General features: G+C 32.8%; 2 protein-coding genes across 2 annotated transcripts; both read left to right on the plus strand.

The window, feature by feature from the left end:
• Positions 1-3547: 3547 nt before the first annotated feature.
• Positions 3548-9214, plus strand: LOC147530890 (bifunctional riboflavin biosynthesis protein RIBA 1, chloroplastic-like). Its single transcript, XM_086648121.1, has 7 exons — positions 3548-3947; positions 5378-5753; positions 5846-6067; positions 6803-7128; positions 7252-7384; positions 7647-7943; positions 8685-9214. Exons 1-7 carry the CDS (start codon positions 3898-3900, stop codon positions 8925-8927), a joined length of 1647 nt encoding a protein of 548 aa, XP_086504247.1. The 5' UTR covers positions 3548-3897; the 3' UTR covers positions 8928-9214.
• A 1741-nt stretch (positions 9215-10955) lies between these two features.
• On the plus strand, positions 10956-17055 carry LOC147530891 (bifunctional riboflavin biosynthesis protein RIBA 1, chloroplastic-like). Its single transcript, XM_086648341.1, has 7 exons — positions 10956-11156; positions 12653-12840; positions 13868-14092; positions 14600-14925; positions 15132-15261; positions 15450-15746; positions 16506-17055. Exons 2-7 carry the CDS (start codon positions 12667-12669, stop codon positions 16875-16877), a joined length of 1524 nt encoding a protein of 507 aa, XP_086504467.1. The 5' UTR covers positions 10956-11156; positions 12653-12666; the 3' UTR covers positions 16878-17055.
• The last annotated feature ends 77 nt before the right edge of the window (positions 17056-17132 follow it).

Below are 17132 nucleotides of genomic sequence, written 5' to 3' on the forward strand. Positions count from 1 at the left end.
TGACCTCGTTAGTAATTATCCATATTATGTTGATAGTTATGTATCATTACCAATAATATTGGGGTAACATTTATTAAATATAAAAAGGTACTTGTTTTTTAGGTTATTATCAAATATATTTTGACCCAATCAACCATTTTTCCTTAAGAAAATTACCGAACTATTACATTACATCACTTTCTTTTAAACCCTTTTCCTCCTACAAATATGAGTCATCTACACCAATCAAACTATTCAATTTCACTAGAGAAAATTAACAAACCAAAACGTTAAGAAATTCTAGATTATCTCTTGCAGAAAAGTGATAAAGGAAACCTAAGAAATCATTCAAGATAAAACATGAAAACAATACAGAGAATTTGAAAAATATTTCAAGAATGTCAAGTTAATGGAAAAAACTATTAATGTGTCTAGCAGATTCGCTGGTAATGTTAGTCGTAAAAGAATTGAAATTTATCGTAGCAAAGTATTAGAAATTCCTTTACGACGTAGTTTAAATTTTCGATCGATGGTCAAGTGCTTAATTTGGACGTTTCAAAAAGTACACTTTACAGACGAATTAAAGAAGATAAAATTAGGCCACATTCAAGTGCTCTGAAACCATCTTTAAGCATAGAAAGTTAAAAGGACAAAACTTCAATTTTGTTTATCGATGCTTAATCAAAACAATCTTGATTTTCATCCAGTTTTTTACGATATGTTCAATTATGTACATATTGATGAAAAATGATTTTATATGATTAAAAAATCCAAAGATACTACCTTCTTCCGGGAGAAACAGATCCTTATCGTACATGTAAAAGCAAGAGGGTTTATCTCAAAAATCATGTTTATGACGGTTGTTGCTAGACCACTCTTTGAGTATGCAAGTAATGAAGACTTTAATGGAAAAATTGAGATTTCTCCTTTCACAAGTTAACAGCAAGAACCGTGTTGTGGGTACATTAGAGAAAAAACTAATGGTATCTGTGAATAAAGGCACCATTCGATCATATTTAATCGAAAAATATTTGTCGACAATTAAAGAAAAGTGGCCACATGATAATATTTCGGGTACTATTTTTATCCAGCAAGATAATGCCAAGCCCCACAACAACCCTAATGATGATGAGTTTCTTCAAGCCGTTTCAAGGATTGGACTTGACATTCGGTTATGTTGCCAACCACCAAATAACCGAGGTCTAAATGTTCTAGACCTGGGGGTTTTCTCGAGCAATTCAGTCATTACAACATCATGAAGCACCTAATACAATCGATGATTTACTTGAAGCAGTAGAGAGATCATTTTGTGATTTACCCGTAAAATTTCTTAATCGTAATTTTCTAACTATGCAACAATGTATGGTTGAGATATTAAAAGTGAATGGAGGAAATAATTAAAAACTCCCTCACATAAGTAAAGATCATTTGGAAAAGTTGGAAACCTTCCTTCTCAATTGGAGTGTGATTTTGTGATTTAATCGATAATGCCATACGACTTTTACAAGGGTCGAAGTGTTAGTAGTTTTAGTGTATTTGGCTACAGTAGATTTGGTCCAATATGATTCTGGTGAATTTATTTACTTTTATTTTTCTGATTCACAGTTTCTACAAAATTTGTATTGTTAAATCATTAAAATTTGGTTATTAACAAGTAACTAGATTAGTGCAAAAGAGGAGTAGTTTGTTTGTTGGAAAAAAGATTATTTTTTTTTTTTATAATAATCAAATGATTTAATTGCCTTAATTAATGCACCGTATTAGCAATATTAAGGAAATGATATATGTGAATAAAGAAGGTATTTTAAATGATAAATAAGGAATGAGATTCTTTATTTGGGACATAAAAAAAAAAAAAAAGAATAATAGGCCCATAATTTGAGACGGAGCTAGTATAACAAATGTATGAGGTATTGATTGTTTATTGAACCCATAAAACTGTGGTTTAAAACTAAAATAAAATAAACGGTTATTTCTCAAATGATCCCTAGTTTATGATCAGCTTCCCGCTTAGCTTGCGAGTTTATCGAAAATACTCAGATGACTTTATCGAAAATACTCAGATGACCCATTTTTTGCCGTTACCGTCAATTGACTGTTAACTTTTTTTTAGAACTTTTGAGAAATGTCCTATTTCAATTACCACATAGTCAACTCTATTTCTATCTCATGAAATTCTCCCTCTCACTCCCATCATCTCTTTTTCTTCCCAAGGTTTTCTCTCGCTAAAAATGTCATCAAACTTGTTATAGATCTTGAAAAAGAATACAGATCTTTTTTGTTGTTGAAAGAAAATAACACATATGTTAAAACTCAGTTCTTACTTTTCTTGAAATCAGAGGTTTTAGTTTACTAAACCCTACATTGCTAAAATCATCACCAAATGTCCATTACTACTTTCAAGTTTCAACCAATCCCAACAAAACCCTAAAATACAAATGATCCAACCGTGTCTAGTTACCTAATGATCCAACCATGTCTAGTTTCTGTAAATGCCGGAAGATTTAAAGAGATTGGGGAGGAATGACAGATGCTCAAAAGTGAAATGAAAGGGAAAGAGAAAGAGGATTTTTGTTAATTTTAAAGAGAGAAAGTGAAATGGGCGTAAAGCTTATGGAAAACAATAGTTGTGTCACTCTGTGAAACTAGACATGAATTTCACTCATGGATCCCACAAATCAATTCATGTCACGGGGTTCATCGTTTCAGAACGATTGGCAGAGCTCTCGATCACATAACTTTGACTAACCAAATTGAACCCACCAGTAAAGATTATACCAGAGATAATATTTCTATGGGGAATTTAGTGATACCCCCTCATCCCTAATGTCTGATTAGCGATTCCCCCTCTTTTAATCAGATATTAGTGAAACCCCCTTTTTTGCACATGGAAGTACAAAAATACCCTTATCCTGTTTTATCTATCTTTTTTCTTCGATCTCTTATACTTCTTCGATGTTATGCTTACCAACGTATTTCATGTCGCATACCTTTTTTTTTCTCTTGTCCATCTTTTTCTAATTTACCAACAATATTTGTCGAAATTTAAAATTAGTACTAAATAACAACAATTCGAAATAAAAATCATCTAAGACAAAAAAATTAACTTCTCATTTGTTTTTTGTTTTATGTTAAAATTGATGTTTCTAAGTGTAAATTTGATAGTGACCTCTTGATATTTGTTGTTCTTTCTATTAATTATAACTCGTATGCATTCAAAAAATACAAATGGAAATTGAACGAAAAATTAAAAAGTTAAAATGATATACTAATTGAACTTCCAAATGAGAATGAAATTTTTTTTGAAAGACCGAAATTAGAGTATTATGTCAGTCATTAACTTACAAACTAGATAGAAAAATTCATGGGAAGACCGAAGTTAGAGTGTTATGTTGGTCGTAGTGATATGAGAGGGAGAATGGAGATCAACGAAAAAAAGGTTTAGAAAGAGAATGAAAATTAATGTGAAAAAATAAAAAAAAGGGTATTTTGAAAGAAAAATCTGAATGTAACGGTCAATTGACGGTAATATTAAGAAAAGGGACCATCTGATGGATGGCTAAATCGAGTAGTTGGTCATAAACTATGGGGTCTTTGAGAAATAAGACTAAAATAAATTTCTTTGAGAACCAATTAGGACGGTTCTAGAAAGCGCAGAGTCAACAGTCAAATGGCAGGAAAGGGCTTCAAACTTTCTTGTTTGGTAGGCTAAATATTTTAGCGATCCAATCGAATTTTAAAATTGGTTACTCAGTAGTATTTGAATACTTTTCCCCTGATTTCCTTCTCTTGAATTTCTTAGAAAGTGGGGGTTATTGAAACTTTCATGAATTGGTATCTAGTTTCTTCTGACTGACTATAAGAAGGAACTTCAATTTCGACAAGTTTAATTTCATTCATTCTTCAGATTCAATTAACATGGCGGCTCTCAACCTTTCATCTTCTTCAATGAACCTATCCTCTTTAAGGTATTCTCTCTCTCCTCTCTTTCTTTTCTTTCTCCAGGAGACTTATGGATCTGTTTGGGTTTTTGTATTTATTCTTATGTGTAATTCATTTGATATTGATCATTCTGTTTGTATCTCTTTTTGAACTGAAATGGGTTTATGTTAAAAATTAATCTTTTTTATCTAGAAATTAATGGGTTTTATAATTTTAAAATTCTTGTTTCTGGTTTTGATTTGGAGCAAATCCCTATTTGGTTATCCATTTTAATTTGATGAAGACCTTAATGCAGGGAGATTTTCTGAAGGATATCCTAAGATCTAGTATTTTAGTAGTATTTTTGTTAGTAAAAAGTTTATATTTTTTAGCAGTTTTATATTTTCCAGAAACTAATATTTTATTTATCTAAAAGTTGTTTGTTAGAGTTTGATTAGGTTTACGAAACCCCGATTACTATATGAAGGGGATTTAATAGTTGTTTAATGGGTTCAGTTTAGTCAATAAAATTCAGTATTTTAGTATAATCTTTTTTGTTTGAGGTTCCATAAGTCTTAGATGAAGATCTAAGGGTTTTTTTTCTGGGTTTTATAAGTTTTAGACGAAGATCTAATTCTTTTTATTAGTTTTCCGTTGCGTCAGACCTATATCACTCTTATAAAAGTATAGAACGTCGAAATCAATCGAGAAATGCAACAATGAAGAAAGTTGTGATAATAATTTGGAAAATGTCTGATTTAGAATGTCTCTTTGGATATACATGTTTGAAGATATATGAGGTCATGTTTTAGGTTTAATCTCCACTGAATGCTGGTCTCTACATGTTTCTGACACACCGGGAAACTAGGAAAAGCTTTAGATCTATTTCCAAAATTTAGAAATCGAAAAACTCACCAAGAGTAAAGAAAATACTGAATTTTTATTGAGAAACTGAATGAATTACACAACTATTGGATCCCCTTTCTATGGTATTAGGTTATCCTAAACGTAATCAATTTTGAAATAACATTTTCTAAATAAATAAGTTTCAGAATCTCAAGAAAATAGAAAACTACCTGAGAAAAACTTCCTAAGAGAAAACTTCATAAAAATGGTAAAAATAACTACTAAAAGTCCGTTTTGAATCCCTGATGGAAATTGTGGTTCAAGATAGAGTGAAACGTTATTTCGCACCAACATCCGTAGCTTCAATTTTTGCAATTTCAGTCGTTTGCCTTTATTTTTTGCCGCATCGATGTCTTCCATGAATTTCTCAGCCAATACCTCTTCATCAGTTTCCATTACTAATTTCAACAATTATTAGTTCTTCATAGAAATAGGATGATAACGAAGTACTTTTAAACACACAAACATTTCAAGAGTTGTTTGATTTTTTCTTTTATGAAGTTTCTTCTATTTAAATTTATCTTTTCATAAAAGTACAAGAAAATCTAACTAGGTAATGTGTTTTATGTAGGGGGAAGAAATCGTTCAAGTTGTTTAGCGGGCTAAAGTCTACGAGTTCATCTATTAGTGGAAACATATTGAATTTTCCCGCAACCAATCTGATTAACTCTAGCCTTGGCCTTCAGAGTGACAGTAGAGTAAGAGCTACAGTTATATCGGGGGAAGGCGATCTCTTATCCTATGCCCAAAGCAATATAGCTGATGGAACAAATGGGTTTGTTGATAAACAAGCCAAATTATTTACCCATGTCGAGACACAATCTGCTGCAGATATTACTCTCGGAACCGATGACTTTTTTGTGGAGACTAATGAATTTGATTTAGATATTCCGACAGAAGGATTTGCTTCTGTTTCAGAGGCAATCGAAGACATTCGTCAAGGAAAGGTCTGTTTTTTCCCCTTAACTAGGTCCATTTTGAATCACCTGATTCTTTTCCTTTTTGTTTACCCGTTTCTTCAATTTGGTCTACCTTTCAGATGGTTATTGTTGTGGATGATGAAGATAGAGAAAATGAGGGAGATCTAATAATGGCAGCAGAATTGGTAACACCTGAAGATATGGCATTTATTGTAAAGCATGGAACCGGAATTGTGTGCGTAAGCATGAAAGGAGAAGATTTAGATAGGTTACAACTTCCTTTAATGGTGAGGACGAAAGAGAACGAGGAGAAACTTTGTACGGCTTTCACAGTCACAGTGGTATGTAGCTAACTTCCTTCTTAAATCAGCTAAAGCAACAAGTTTCATTTATGGAGCGATTAAAATCAAATATATCATTTCTACGCCTTCTGCTAATACTTCAAGGTTTTGGAATAAGCACCTTTTTGTATTGTTGTGAGTTGTGACTAAACGTCATCAAAGATTGTAGATCCCAAAAGAATTATATGTGACATACTTTCTCATTAAGCGAGATGCGAGAAAGAGAAGAATAAAATCATTAACCCTAGATTTCATCTGTCCCGATAGCATAGTTGAGGTGCGGAACTTTGTCCATAAATGTGGCCCTAGATATTGGTGAATCACTCCTTCAACCCTAGATTTCGTATTTGCCAAATAGTGTAATAGAGGTGAGAAACTTTGTGTATAAATGTAAAACTAGGTCTTAGTGAATCACGCGAAATCGTACTTTCTCAAGCAATGTTTCCTTCCTACTTCTTAACCTCTACATTAGTTGATTATTGGGCATTACTCACCCATAAAGAGGAAGTCGTAAGTCGTAACTGATTTAATCGCGCAGTTGATTATTTTAAAGGTTCTAAACATGGTGATAGGGTATCAATATGACGTCAAGCGGTCAAGTGTACATATGAGCTAGACTTTCCCAATACAGTATATATTCCCTTTCTAATGTGCATCTTTAAGTGCATTCATAGTTTTGATTCTCCCTCATTTTGTGAATTGTGATGACTATAATTCATTAATTTGCTCCTTTAGGATGCGAAAAATGGCACAACCACTGGAGTGTCAGCTCAAGATAGAGCGACAACAATATTAACTCTTGCGTCGAAAGATTCAAAACCCGAGGACTTAAACCGTCCAGGACATATCTTCCCTTTGAGATATAGAGAAGGAGGTGTTTTGAAAAGAGCAGGACACACAGAAGCTTCTGTAGATCTTGCTGTCTTGGCCGGGTTAGACCCTGTTGCAGTTTTATGTGAGATCGTCGATGATGATGATGGTTCAATGGCTCGTTTACCAAAGCTCCGTCAATTTGCAGAGAGAGAAAATTTGAAGATTATATCGACTGCTGACTTAATCAGGTATTAACGATGGAAAAGAATCTTGCTATCTTGGAAATATTGCAGTGTTCTGGTTACTAGTCATTGTCATTTCTTTCTATTTCCGGAGTTGATTAATAACTTTTCATGGTTCAAATTTTACAGATATAGAAGAAAAAGAGATAAGCTGGTTGAGCTATCTTCTGTTGCCCGACTACCCACCGTGCAGGGGGGAGCGTTTAAAGCTTACTGTTACAAGTCAGTGTTAGATGGGATCGAGCATATTGCCATGGTCAAAGTAAGCAAATTCCCTCAAATATAATTTTATATAACGATTATAACATTCTCAATATGAAATCACAATTGCATCAATCGACTTCAAAAAATTCTAGCCTTTTAGGGAATTCATAATATCCCCAAAACTTGAAGTGAAAAGAATCCGAACTTCTAGTTGGTAAAACTAGGATCGCAGTTATGACCAACAAGCTTCTATGTTGTGCCCATTGATCTATTTTGGAACTTCTGATCAAACCTTTTAAGTGATTTTCTGATGTAAACAGGGTGACATTGGAGATGGAGAAGATATTCTTGTAAGAGTACATTCTGAATGTCTCACGGGAGATATATTCGGGTCGGCAAGATGTGACTGTGGGAATCAGTTGGAACTAGCAATGAAGAAGATAGAAGAAGCTGGAAGGGGTGTCGTCGTATATCTTCGTGGGCATGAAGGAAGAGGCATCGGTCTCGGCCACAAGCTCCGTGCTTATAATTTGCAGGATGCTGGACGTGATACTGTGGAAGCTAACGAAGATCTGGGGTTGCCGGTTGATTCAAGAGAGTACGGTCTTGGAGCTCAGGTACTTAATCTTTGAACACCAATTTTGATAACTATTTCTCGACAAAACTTGCTCAATAGTCTTATTTTTTCTTTGCATAACCTTTGATTGAGAACTTTCGCTGCTAAACTATACTTTACAACTCATGTCGGAACCCTGATAATCCGTAACTTCTTCCACGCAAAATGGCCGAGTGGGTGATTGCCCCTGCCATGTTAAAACGCCACGACAAATCCGTGTATGTTGTGCTGTGTAGTGTCTCCCACGATTTCTTAATGTACTGAGATTCAAGTATTGATACAATAGCTAAAACTAGGTAAGTTCTATTAGTATACACTACTAACTCAAATCTTAGATGAAAAGGAAATAAGGATACTCAGAAACGTATTAGAATATATAGTGCTAAATGAGCCAAGTACATTAGGTCGGGCAGCCAAAGCTCCCATGCATGTTGAGACAGCACGTTGTTACCCGAATGGTAATGTTCAAATATTTAAACGGCATGCAGTTTCCGGCCGAGTGGTAATATTGAGTATTTATTTAAAACACCCAAATCTTGAAAAAGCAGTAAATTCTGTTTCCAGTTACGTTTGTCCTTGCCCAAATTCTACATTGTGAAACTTCGCTAATACTTTTGCCTTCTAAGTAAAGAAGATCTCTTCTGATTTACACAATCTCTTTAGTAATAAAATGAAGTTGACGTTGCCCGCTTAGAAAATTATTAGTTTTAACCTAATGTGAAATTTTATACATTTATTGCAGATTCTACAAGATCTTGGTGTTCGTACGATGAAGCTGATGACGAATAATCCTGCAAAGTATATTGGCCTTAAAGGTTATGGGTTGACAGTAGTAAGCAGAGTTCCATTATTAACTCCAATCACTAAGGATAACAAGAGATATCTGGAGACAAAACGAACGAAAATGGGGCACATATATAATCTCGAATTCAATGGTCGTCTAAATGATATTGTTAGTGAAACAGAAACTCAAAACATCTCGTAAAAATATGAATATATTACAGAAACATTTGATCTCAAGGACTACCATTGGAAACTTGGGGTTCGGATCCATTGGGTATTTATTTATATGGATTCTTTTACAGAACAACATATCACTTCGAAAGATATTTCGTTATTTACTTGAGAAGTATTCAAAATAAAGTTCATTATTCCTAAATTGATAAGATATTATGTTAGTCTGAACACTATTCTCTTGATTCTTTTATGATAATGTTGTAAGTTGCAGAGGAAACATTCAAGTCATTTATAGAATCATGGTTTATTTTGTCATTGTTGTTTGAAATCTAAAGGATTGTATGTAATTTTCTGGTTATTATGTGTGCAATAAATAGTAAATCAGTAATTTTTACCATACAAGAATTAAAATTATAATAATTTTTCATAAAAAAAAAAAAAATTAATTATAATAAAGGAAATCTTGAAATACATGTGTAATCTCAATAACATATTGTAACAAATAAAGACTAATAAAATAAAAAAAAATGTTACATAAAATAAGACAATAACATAATTTTCTAAGAAATAGCATAAAAATCTTAAAATAACCTATAAGTAATTTGACCAGTAATAATATGATAATCTAAAGATTTTTTTTTTTGTTGGAAGATGATAGTCTAAACATAATAACCAAAATATGAAAAATAACATAAATTCTACTCACACAAAATTGAGCTAAGACCCAATTTTAAATCTTTTTAAGTTAGAAAAGACAAGTTATACTTTTTCTTGATTAAAAATTCAAAATTTGTATATTTCTTTTGTTAAAAAATTAAATACTATCTGGGTTTCGTTTGGTAAAAAACTCAATATATTTTTGCAAAATTGTTGCAAGGTGTTGCAAAGCTGTCGCAAAGTTATCGCAAAATTTTTCAACTTAAAAAAAAAATACTTCAGGAGCTGAAGACTAAAACAAATTGACCAAAACAAAAAACTTGTAGGGAGTTTTGACAAAATTTTGACGACTTAAAAAATATGTAATATATCGAAAACAACATGTAGAAAATGAAAAAGGTAATGTATAACAAAAAAACATATGGTATAGTTACGTTGTTTCTCATTTATTTTCTTTATACTACTATTTAGATATATCAATGTTATTTTCAGATCTTTAGATATTTTTATGTTGTTTTTATATTTTTTAGGTATTATTAAGTTTATTTTTGCACCAAACTATACAATTCATATTCAAACATCAAATAATGGGTCGGGGACTGGTTGTATACCTCATGAGAAACTTCTTCTTCCCCGGAAATTGGTTGAAGAGTTTGAATCGACGTAGAACTCATATTTTCGGAACACCTTCTTCTGTGGTTAAGTTCTTTTAAAAAGATGATATATAGATGATCTAACATAGTTCAATGGTGAATATCTGACTCAAATTGATTGTTCTTTTTATTTGAGTTGTCGTCAGTAGGTGTTGGTGTCGTCGGCAGAGATTGTCAGTAGTAATCACTCTTACCTAGTGTTTTGTTTTGGAAGAAAAATGATCAATTTGTTTTTGGAAGAAGAAAACGGAAGTGAACTTCAACTGGGTTAGCTGACCGGGTGCTTATAGAGAGTTCGGGTCAATAGTCATTGACTCGAATCAACGAGATGGCCGCCTACTTACAACAGTTTAACCTGGTGCCTATAGAAGCACCCTAAGATCATGATTTTCCAAATTAAATCAAAGTTTTTTCCACTTTTGACTATCCACACATTTTCCTATTAAATTTCTTTACAAAAAATACCACTCTAATACTTCAGACTTCAAAATGGAAACGGATTATTTGTTATCACGATATGAAAATCCTTTGGCCACTTCTGTTTTTTTTTGAAACCCTTTGACCGTTTTAGGAAAAATATTCAATGTTTAGATTTCCTTATATAAGAAACAACACACCCAAATTTCCTTACAAGTGTATTGACTTTCAACAACTAATGGATGTATCTTAACAAAAAAACAACTAATGGATGCTAGATATACCATAAAAAAAGAATACTAATAAGTAGTAATTGATGTTTTAGCCATATGTGAAGAAGTAAATATGGGGCGATCAGTTTGATGGTATCTTAAAGATCTTTTAGAACATAGTTTGACTTCAATGAGACCTAATTTTATGTTCATCCTCGGATGGGATAGCCTATATATAAGTCCACCATTGGTCATGTTGAAAATCCATCCCAATCTCACAAGTTTGTAGAATCATTTAGATTATTGTGGAAATTTAAGGTTAGTTTGCTTTTTCAACTTTTTCTTTGTTCATTACATTACCTTTATGATGTTCAATTGTTTTTAGTCTTATTTTGTATTGTTTTGAGTCTTTGTGTTTTTCTTTGATAATGTTTTTCTTATTTCTTTCCACGTCTATAAAGGGTTTTGGTTCAAGTTTTCTCAAAATGAAATTTAATTTGGAGTTAGATTGTTTTCTCAACCATATATTGTGAATCAGTCCACCAAACTTATATAAGTTTGATCAATTGACAAATTTCTTACATCTATCATTTTCTATTTTGTCTTTCCATCACAAAAATTGGTAAAGAGTAAAAAGAAATGAAACAGAAAACATAAAAAAATGGGTGACGAGTGGATCTGGTTTCTGGAATTTGATCTCTCTATATTTCTTTATCTATTTCTAGTTCTTTTCTCGTTAGTCTTGAAATCTCAAATTTTCATTTGTCCTCAATATCTTCGAGGTGGATCACCATTTTTTATCACAAGAACGGTATTTTTTCCATGAAAACTTTTTTCTTCTTTTTATATAAACCTTTTTCTTTCAAGGAAAACATTTTCCTTTAAAACAGGAATTAACCCTATATTTTCTTATGGATCCACTTTTGCATAAGAAACTAAATACTCCATTATAAGTTTTTGCAAAAATTAACGGTGTGTTTGGATGAAGCAATAAAAAATTCACGAATACACAAGTCATTTGGATTCATGATTCCACAGATTTATAAGTCCAAATTATTTTTTTTATTTGTTTGATAACTAGTAAAAATCCTATAATTTACAATTATATAAATTATTTATTTTTAGACGCATATTTAATTATTTTTAACCAGTTTTCTAAAAAATCATTCGTTTTTATTTCCAAAATTTCTTTCCAGAAACATTTTTTCTCCAAAAATTGTTTTTCCCAAACCACTTTTTATCACAAAAACGATATTTTTTCCACGAAAACTTTTTTTCACATAAACCTTTTTTCTTCACGGAAACCGTCTTCCACGATTTTTTTGTCCACGAACATCGTCTTTCTAATTTCCACGAAGATCGTTTTTCTCGAGAAAATCAAATTTTTTTAGAAACCCGTTTTATCGAGAAAATCTTTTTTTTTTGGAAAATAGAAAACGGTTTCTCACAATAATGATTTCTAAAGAAAAAACGGTTTAAAAAAAATGACTTCTGAAAAAAAAAATGTTTTCTCGAAAAAAGTTAACGACTTCTGAAAAATGCTTTTCGTGAAAAACAAAAAACAGTTTTGGAGAAAAAAATGTTTTTGGAAAAAAAAAGGGTTCTGGAAATAACGGTTCTCTTGAAAATATAGTTTTGGGGAAAAACGATTTTTCAAAGAAAAAAAGAAACAATCTCAATTGAAAAAAGAAAAGGTTTTGAAAAAAATGGTTTTCAGGAAAAAAACCTTTTAGGGAAAAAACGTTTTTTCGAAGAAAAAAAATAATTTGGAAATGTGATTTTTTTACTTAATTTCTTGTTTTGGTTTTGTGCAGTGAAATATCTGAAGATGGCCGCCACTGACAGTCTTAGTTCATCAACAACTAAGTTACCAAATGTTGTTGAGTTGAATGACAATCCAACTAATGATTTTATTTTGAAGAAAGATGATTTTGATTTGGATTCTCCTACACAAGGATTTGATTCTGTATCAGATGCCATCAAACACATCCGTTTAGGAAAGGTTTGTTGTCTTCTCATTTAGTTAATGGGCGCCGCTAAAGGCTCTCGAATTTTGTGTTATAAGCAGGCAGCTCTAACAGGCACCCGTTAACCTTTTGTACATGATGCATTTGAACATTAAATAATGAGTTAGAGAATGTTTATATCGTACATTACAAAATTTTCCTTACCTGAATATTGATTTGAAAAAACTCTTAAAATCCTCGTGCTTATAAAGTGTCTTGGTCCATGTTCATTGGCTCTAGTCAAACTAATAAGCCCTCTGCTTATAGCACAAAGGTCGAGTGCGTATAGCACTATAATTAAATGTTTGTCGACTATATTATGAAATAACAATATTACCTATACTAAAAAGATTAAAAAAATAATATGTGAAAACATTTCATTGGCTTAGAGCTAGTTCTCTTTTTCTTCGATAATGTTTATATTCAAACACTAGTATCTCCAGTCGAGAGATATGCATGTGATCACTCAACTATTTTCACAATTATAAGACGATTTGATCCCAATTTAGGCTCGGGGTTATTCAAAATTCTTTTAGCCCATCATCATAAACCAACTTACACATGCCTATGGATCAATATCTGCACTTAAATTGCTTATTAGTGGCATACGACGGACGCAATTATCGGGGGCGCGCTCTACTACTGAGCAAATAGCCGGTCGTGCCGCCCCCAGTGGGATACATCTATCTTAACTAGCAAATATTGTAATTCTAGTAACAGCTAGTAACAAGCTAGTTTATGCATAAAAATATTATAAATTATATCACTAACAACTAGAGTATAATGGTGAAGCTCACTTTGGTCAGGTGGTAGTAGCCTAGAAAATGACCAAGCTTGGAATCTTAAGGTTTCAAAAAAACTAGATTATAACCTAAACATATTGAAAATGATTGTAAAGTAAATTTCTTTTAAATACATATTTTTGAACCTCTACTTTTGTATAACTTTTCTCCAAAAAAAAATGTGAAAAATCTCGTCTTTGGTTGTTTCTAACCGATTTCTTTGTTGTTGGTGTATTTGCAGATGGTTATTGTTGTAGACGACGAAGATGAAAAAAATGAAGGATACTTAGTAATGGCAGCAAAATTGGTGACAGATGAAGCTACAAAATTTATGGTGAATCACGGAAACGGAATCGTATACGTGAGCTTGAAGGAAGAGGATTTTGTTAGGTTTCAACTTCCTATCACTGAAACTACCAACGATAATGTGAAAGAATCACTTGCTGCAACTTTCGCAGTTTCTGTGGTACATTTTTACCCTAACTTTTTTAATCAGCTAAAGAGAAATTTGGTCAAAACTCCCTACAAATTTTTGTTTTAGTGAAAAAGGATTGCAACTCCTTACAAAAGAGTATTATCCTAATTTAGAAACAACTAAACTATTTTACTATAATTACAACTTATCGTACACATGAGTATTTGCTTTCCGTCTGTCTTTCTTTAAAAGGTGACATACTTTAGCCCATTACCTTCGAATGAAGTGGAAAACATCGCTAGTCGTCTATGTATGATTTCTTTATGTGGCTAGATTGCCCAAGATAACGACCATTACGTTCGATAAATGCATGGCTATTCTCAATGACATTTATAAATAGGAATATTTTGTCAATTAGCTGTGGAGTATTCAAAGATATCATTCAAGGTATATTTTAGTCGACATAAGGTGAATATTACATGCATATGATATTATGGTTCAGAATTTTGATTCTCTTTCCACTTTTATGTTGACCAAAATTGACAAAAAAAATTTCAGGATGCAAAAGATGGTGTTACTGGAGTGCCAGCTCAGGATAGAGCAAAAACAATACTGACTCTTGCATCTAGAGATTCAAAGGCTGAAGATCTAAACCACAAAGGCAATATTTACCCTTTGAGGTACAAGGCTGGAGGTGTTTTGACAAGAGCTGCACACAAAGAAGCTTCTATGGATCTTGTTGTATTGGCTGGGCTGGATCCAGTTGCAGTTTTAAGTAGGATTGTGGGTGAAGCTAACGATGCTTGCGCGACTCATTTATCAAAACTCCGTGAACTCGCTCAAGCAGACAACTTGAAAATTATATCGATCGCTGATTTAATCGGGTAAAATATTGGTATTGAAAAGTTATTTACCATCTATTTCATATGTTCCTATTTTTTGGGACAATGCCGATGAATTTGCCATCTTCTGACCCATAGACATGTGCGGAAATTGATTTGGGGATCCATACAGGGCATTGACATTATGATTATGATATGTTTTTACATATCTTAAAAACATTCTAATTGTGATTTTACGAGTTATGCAGGTATAGGAGGAAGAGAGAGAAATTTTTTGAATTAGTTACCGTGGCACGACTGCCTACCAGCTGGGGACAATTCAAGGCCTACTGCTACAAGTCACTCATAGACGGAATTGAGCACATTGCTATGGTTAAAGTAAGCAAAAATTCTTCATTTATCTCGATAAATTGGGTTACGTTAAACCGTTGTAGATCCTTTCGATACTATTATAGACTTTCCATTATTAAAATTATTCTTCTTATGTCCAAACTCCAAAATACCCTTTTTATCCAAACTTTCAATTATAAATATACTTATACACCAATGAATGATGATATAAACAGGGTGATGTTGGGGATGGAGATGACATTCTTGTAAGGGTACACTCAGAGTGCCTGACAGGAGACATATTTAGGTCAGCCAGATGTGACTGTGGGGATCAACTCTCTCTAGCAATGGAGAAAATTGAAAAAGATGGAAAGGGTGTAGTTGTTTATCTGAGAGGACATGAAGGAAGAGGAATTGGTCTTGGCCCCAAACTCTGTGCTTATAATTTGCAGGATGCTGGATTTGACACAGTTGAAGCTAATGTGGAGCTTGGCTTGCCAATTGACTCAAGAGACTACACCATTGCTGCTCAGGTACTTATATTATATACTCAAATTTTCTATGGGGCGAGTATTTTTCAACGATGGCATCGACTAATCAATATCAATTTAGGATAGGTGTTTTGGAAAATGATATAGCAAAAGAAAAACCTATGCATATTTGGGAGGAAATCTTAAATCAACAACAACTTACTCTTGATTTATGTCCTGAATCAAGAGGAAATTCCGGCCGTTAATTTGGAATTCTCTTCCAAATCTGCCTAAAATTTCACTTGTTCTATCACAACTGAAGTATTTTTCCCCTAAGTAAGTATCGATCACGTACAAGTAAAAGAGAAAAGTGCAAAAAGTCCATTTTTTGCAATTACGTCATAGGAGTTATTAAAGGCCGATATGAAGACTACATAACGAATTTAATTTTTTTTTTAACATATGATTTTATATTTGTAACAAACCCTAAGCGGTAATGCAAATAGTAATAAATAGCACCTAAGGGATTGTCCTTAACAAAAAAAAGCACCTAAGGGATTGTTATAATAATCCCTTTGTGCAAATCATTTATGACCCATTTCACTTGTAAATGTTCATTACGTACGAAGAATTATGGCGTATAATTAGTAGAAAACAGACAACGTCTAACCCATGAGACTTCTCAGTATTATGTTTTGGATATAATACCAGCGAGTCTGCGTTTAATGAGACCATTACGTCCGTGTTATTTCCATTTACGAATTTCTTAAAGTCTCTCATTACTTTCTTTGGGTTCTCATTTATTTGATTACTTGTATGCAGATATTACAGGATCTTGGTGTTCATAAGATCAAGCTGATGACAAACAATCCAGCGAAGTCCATTGGGCTAAGAGGCTTTGGTTTAACAGTTGTGGGCCGAGTACCACTGTTAACTCCAGTCACAGTTGATAACAAGAAGTATTTGGACACTAAGCGCACCAAAATGGGACATATTTATAATTCTGAAGTCGACAGCGATGTCTCAGAAAATGGCGAAGTCAATAGTTATCTCAACGGCAACGACAAAGTCAATGGTGGTGTAGAGGGTCAAGTCGACAGCAATGTCTTTGAAAACGGCAAAGTCAATGGTTATGTCAACGGAAACGACAAAATCAATGGTGGTGTCGAGGGTCATGGCAACGGCGAATTTTAAACGTTGTCTAAACAACAGTGAGTTTTGATGGTGAAGAAGGTCAAAGAGAAGTGATCCCAGCAGTATGGTGATGTTTGAGTACTTTTTTGTTGCAATATGATTTTAAAAGTCCTTGAATTTGAATAATGAAGTTTTGGATTATAATGATTATGAATCATTTTTGGAAGTTTGAGAGGAATGGTTTATTAGCTGTCTATGAGCGTTATCTACAAGATAGAAAACATAATCTATCAATCTCAAAGCAGACACACAACA

The sequence above is a fragment of the Eschscholzia californica genome, unplaced genomic scaffold (genome assembly GCF_041429995.1).
Source record: "Eschscholzia californica isolate CP2 unplaced genomic scaffold, dmEscCali1.0.p SCAF_6, whole genome shotgun sequence".
Classification (NCBI taxonomy): domain Eukaryota; kingdom Viridiplantae; phylum Streptophyta; class Magnoliopsida; order Ranunculales; family Papaveraceae; genus Eschscholzia; species Eschscholzia californica.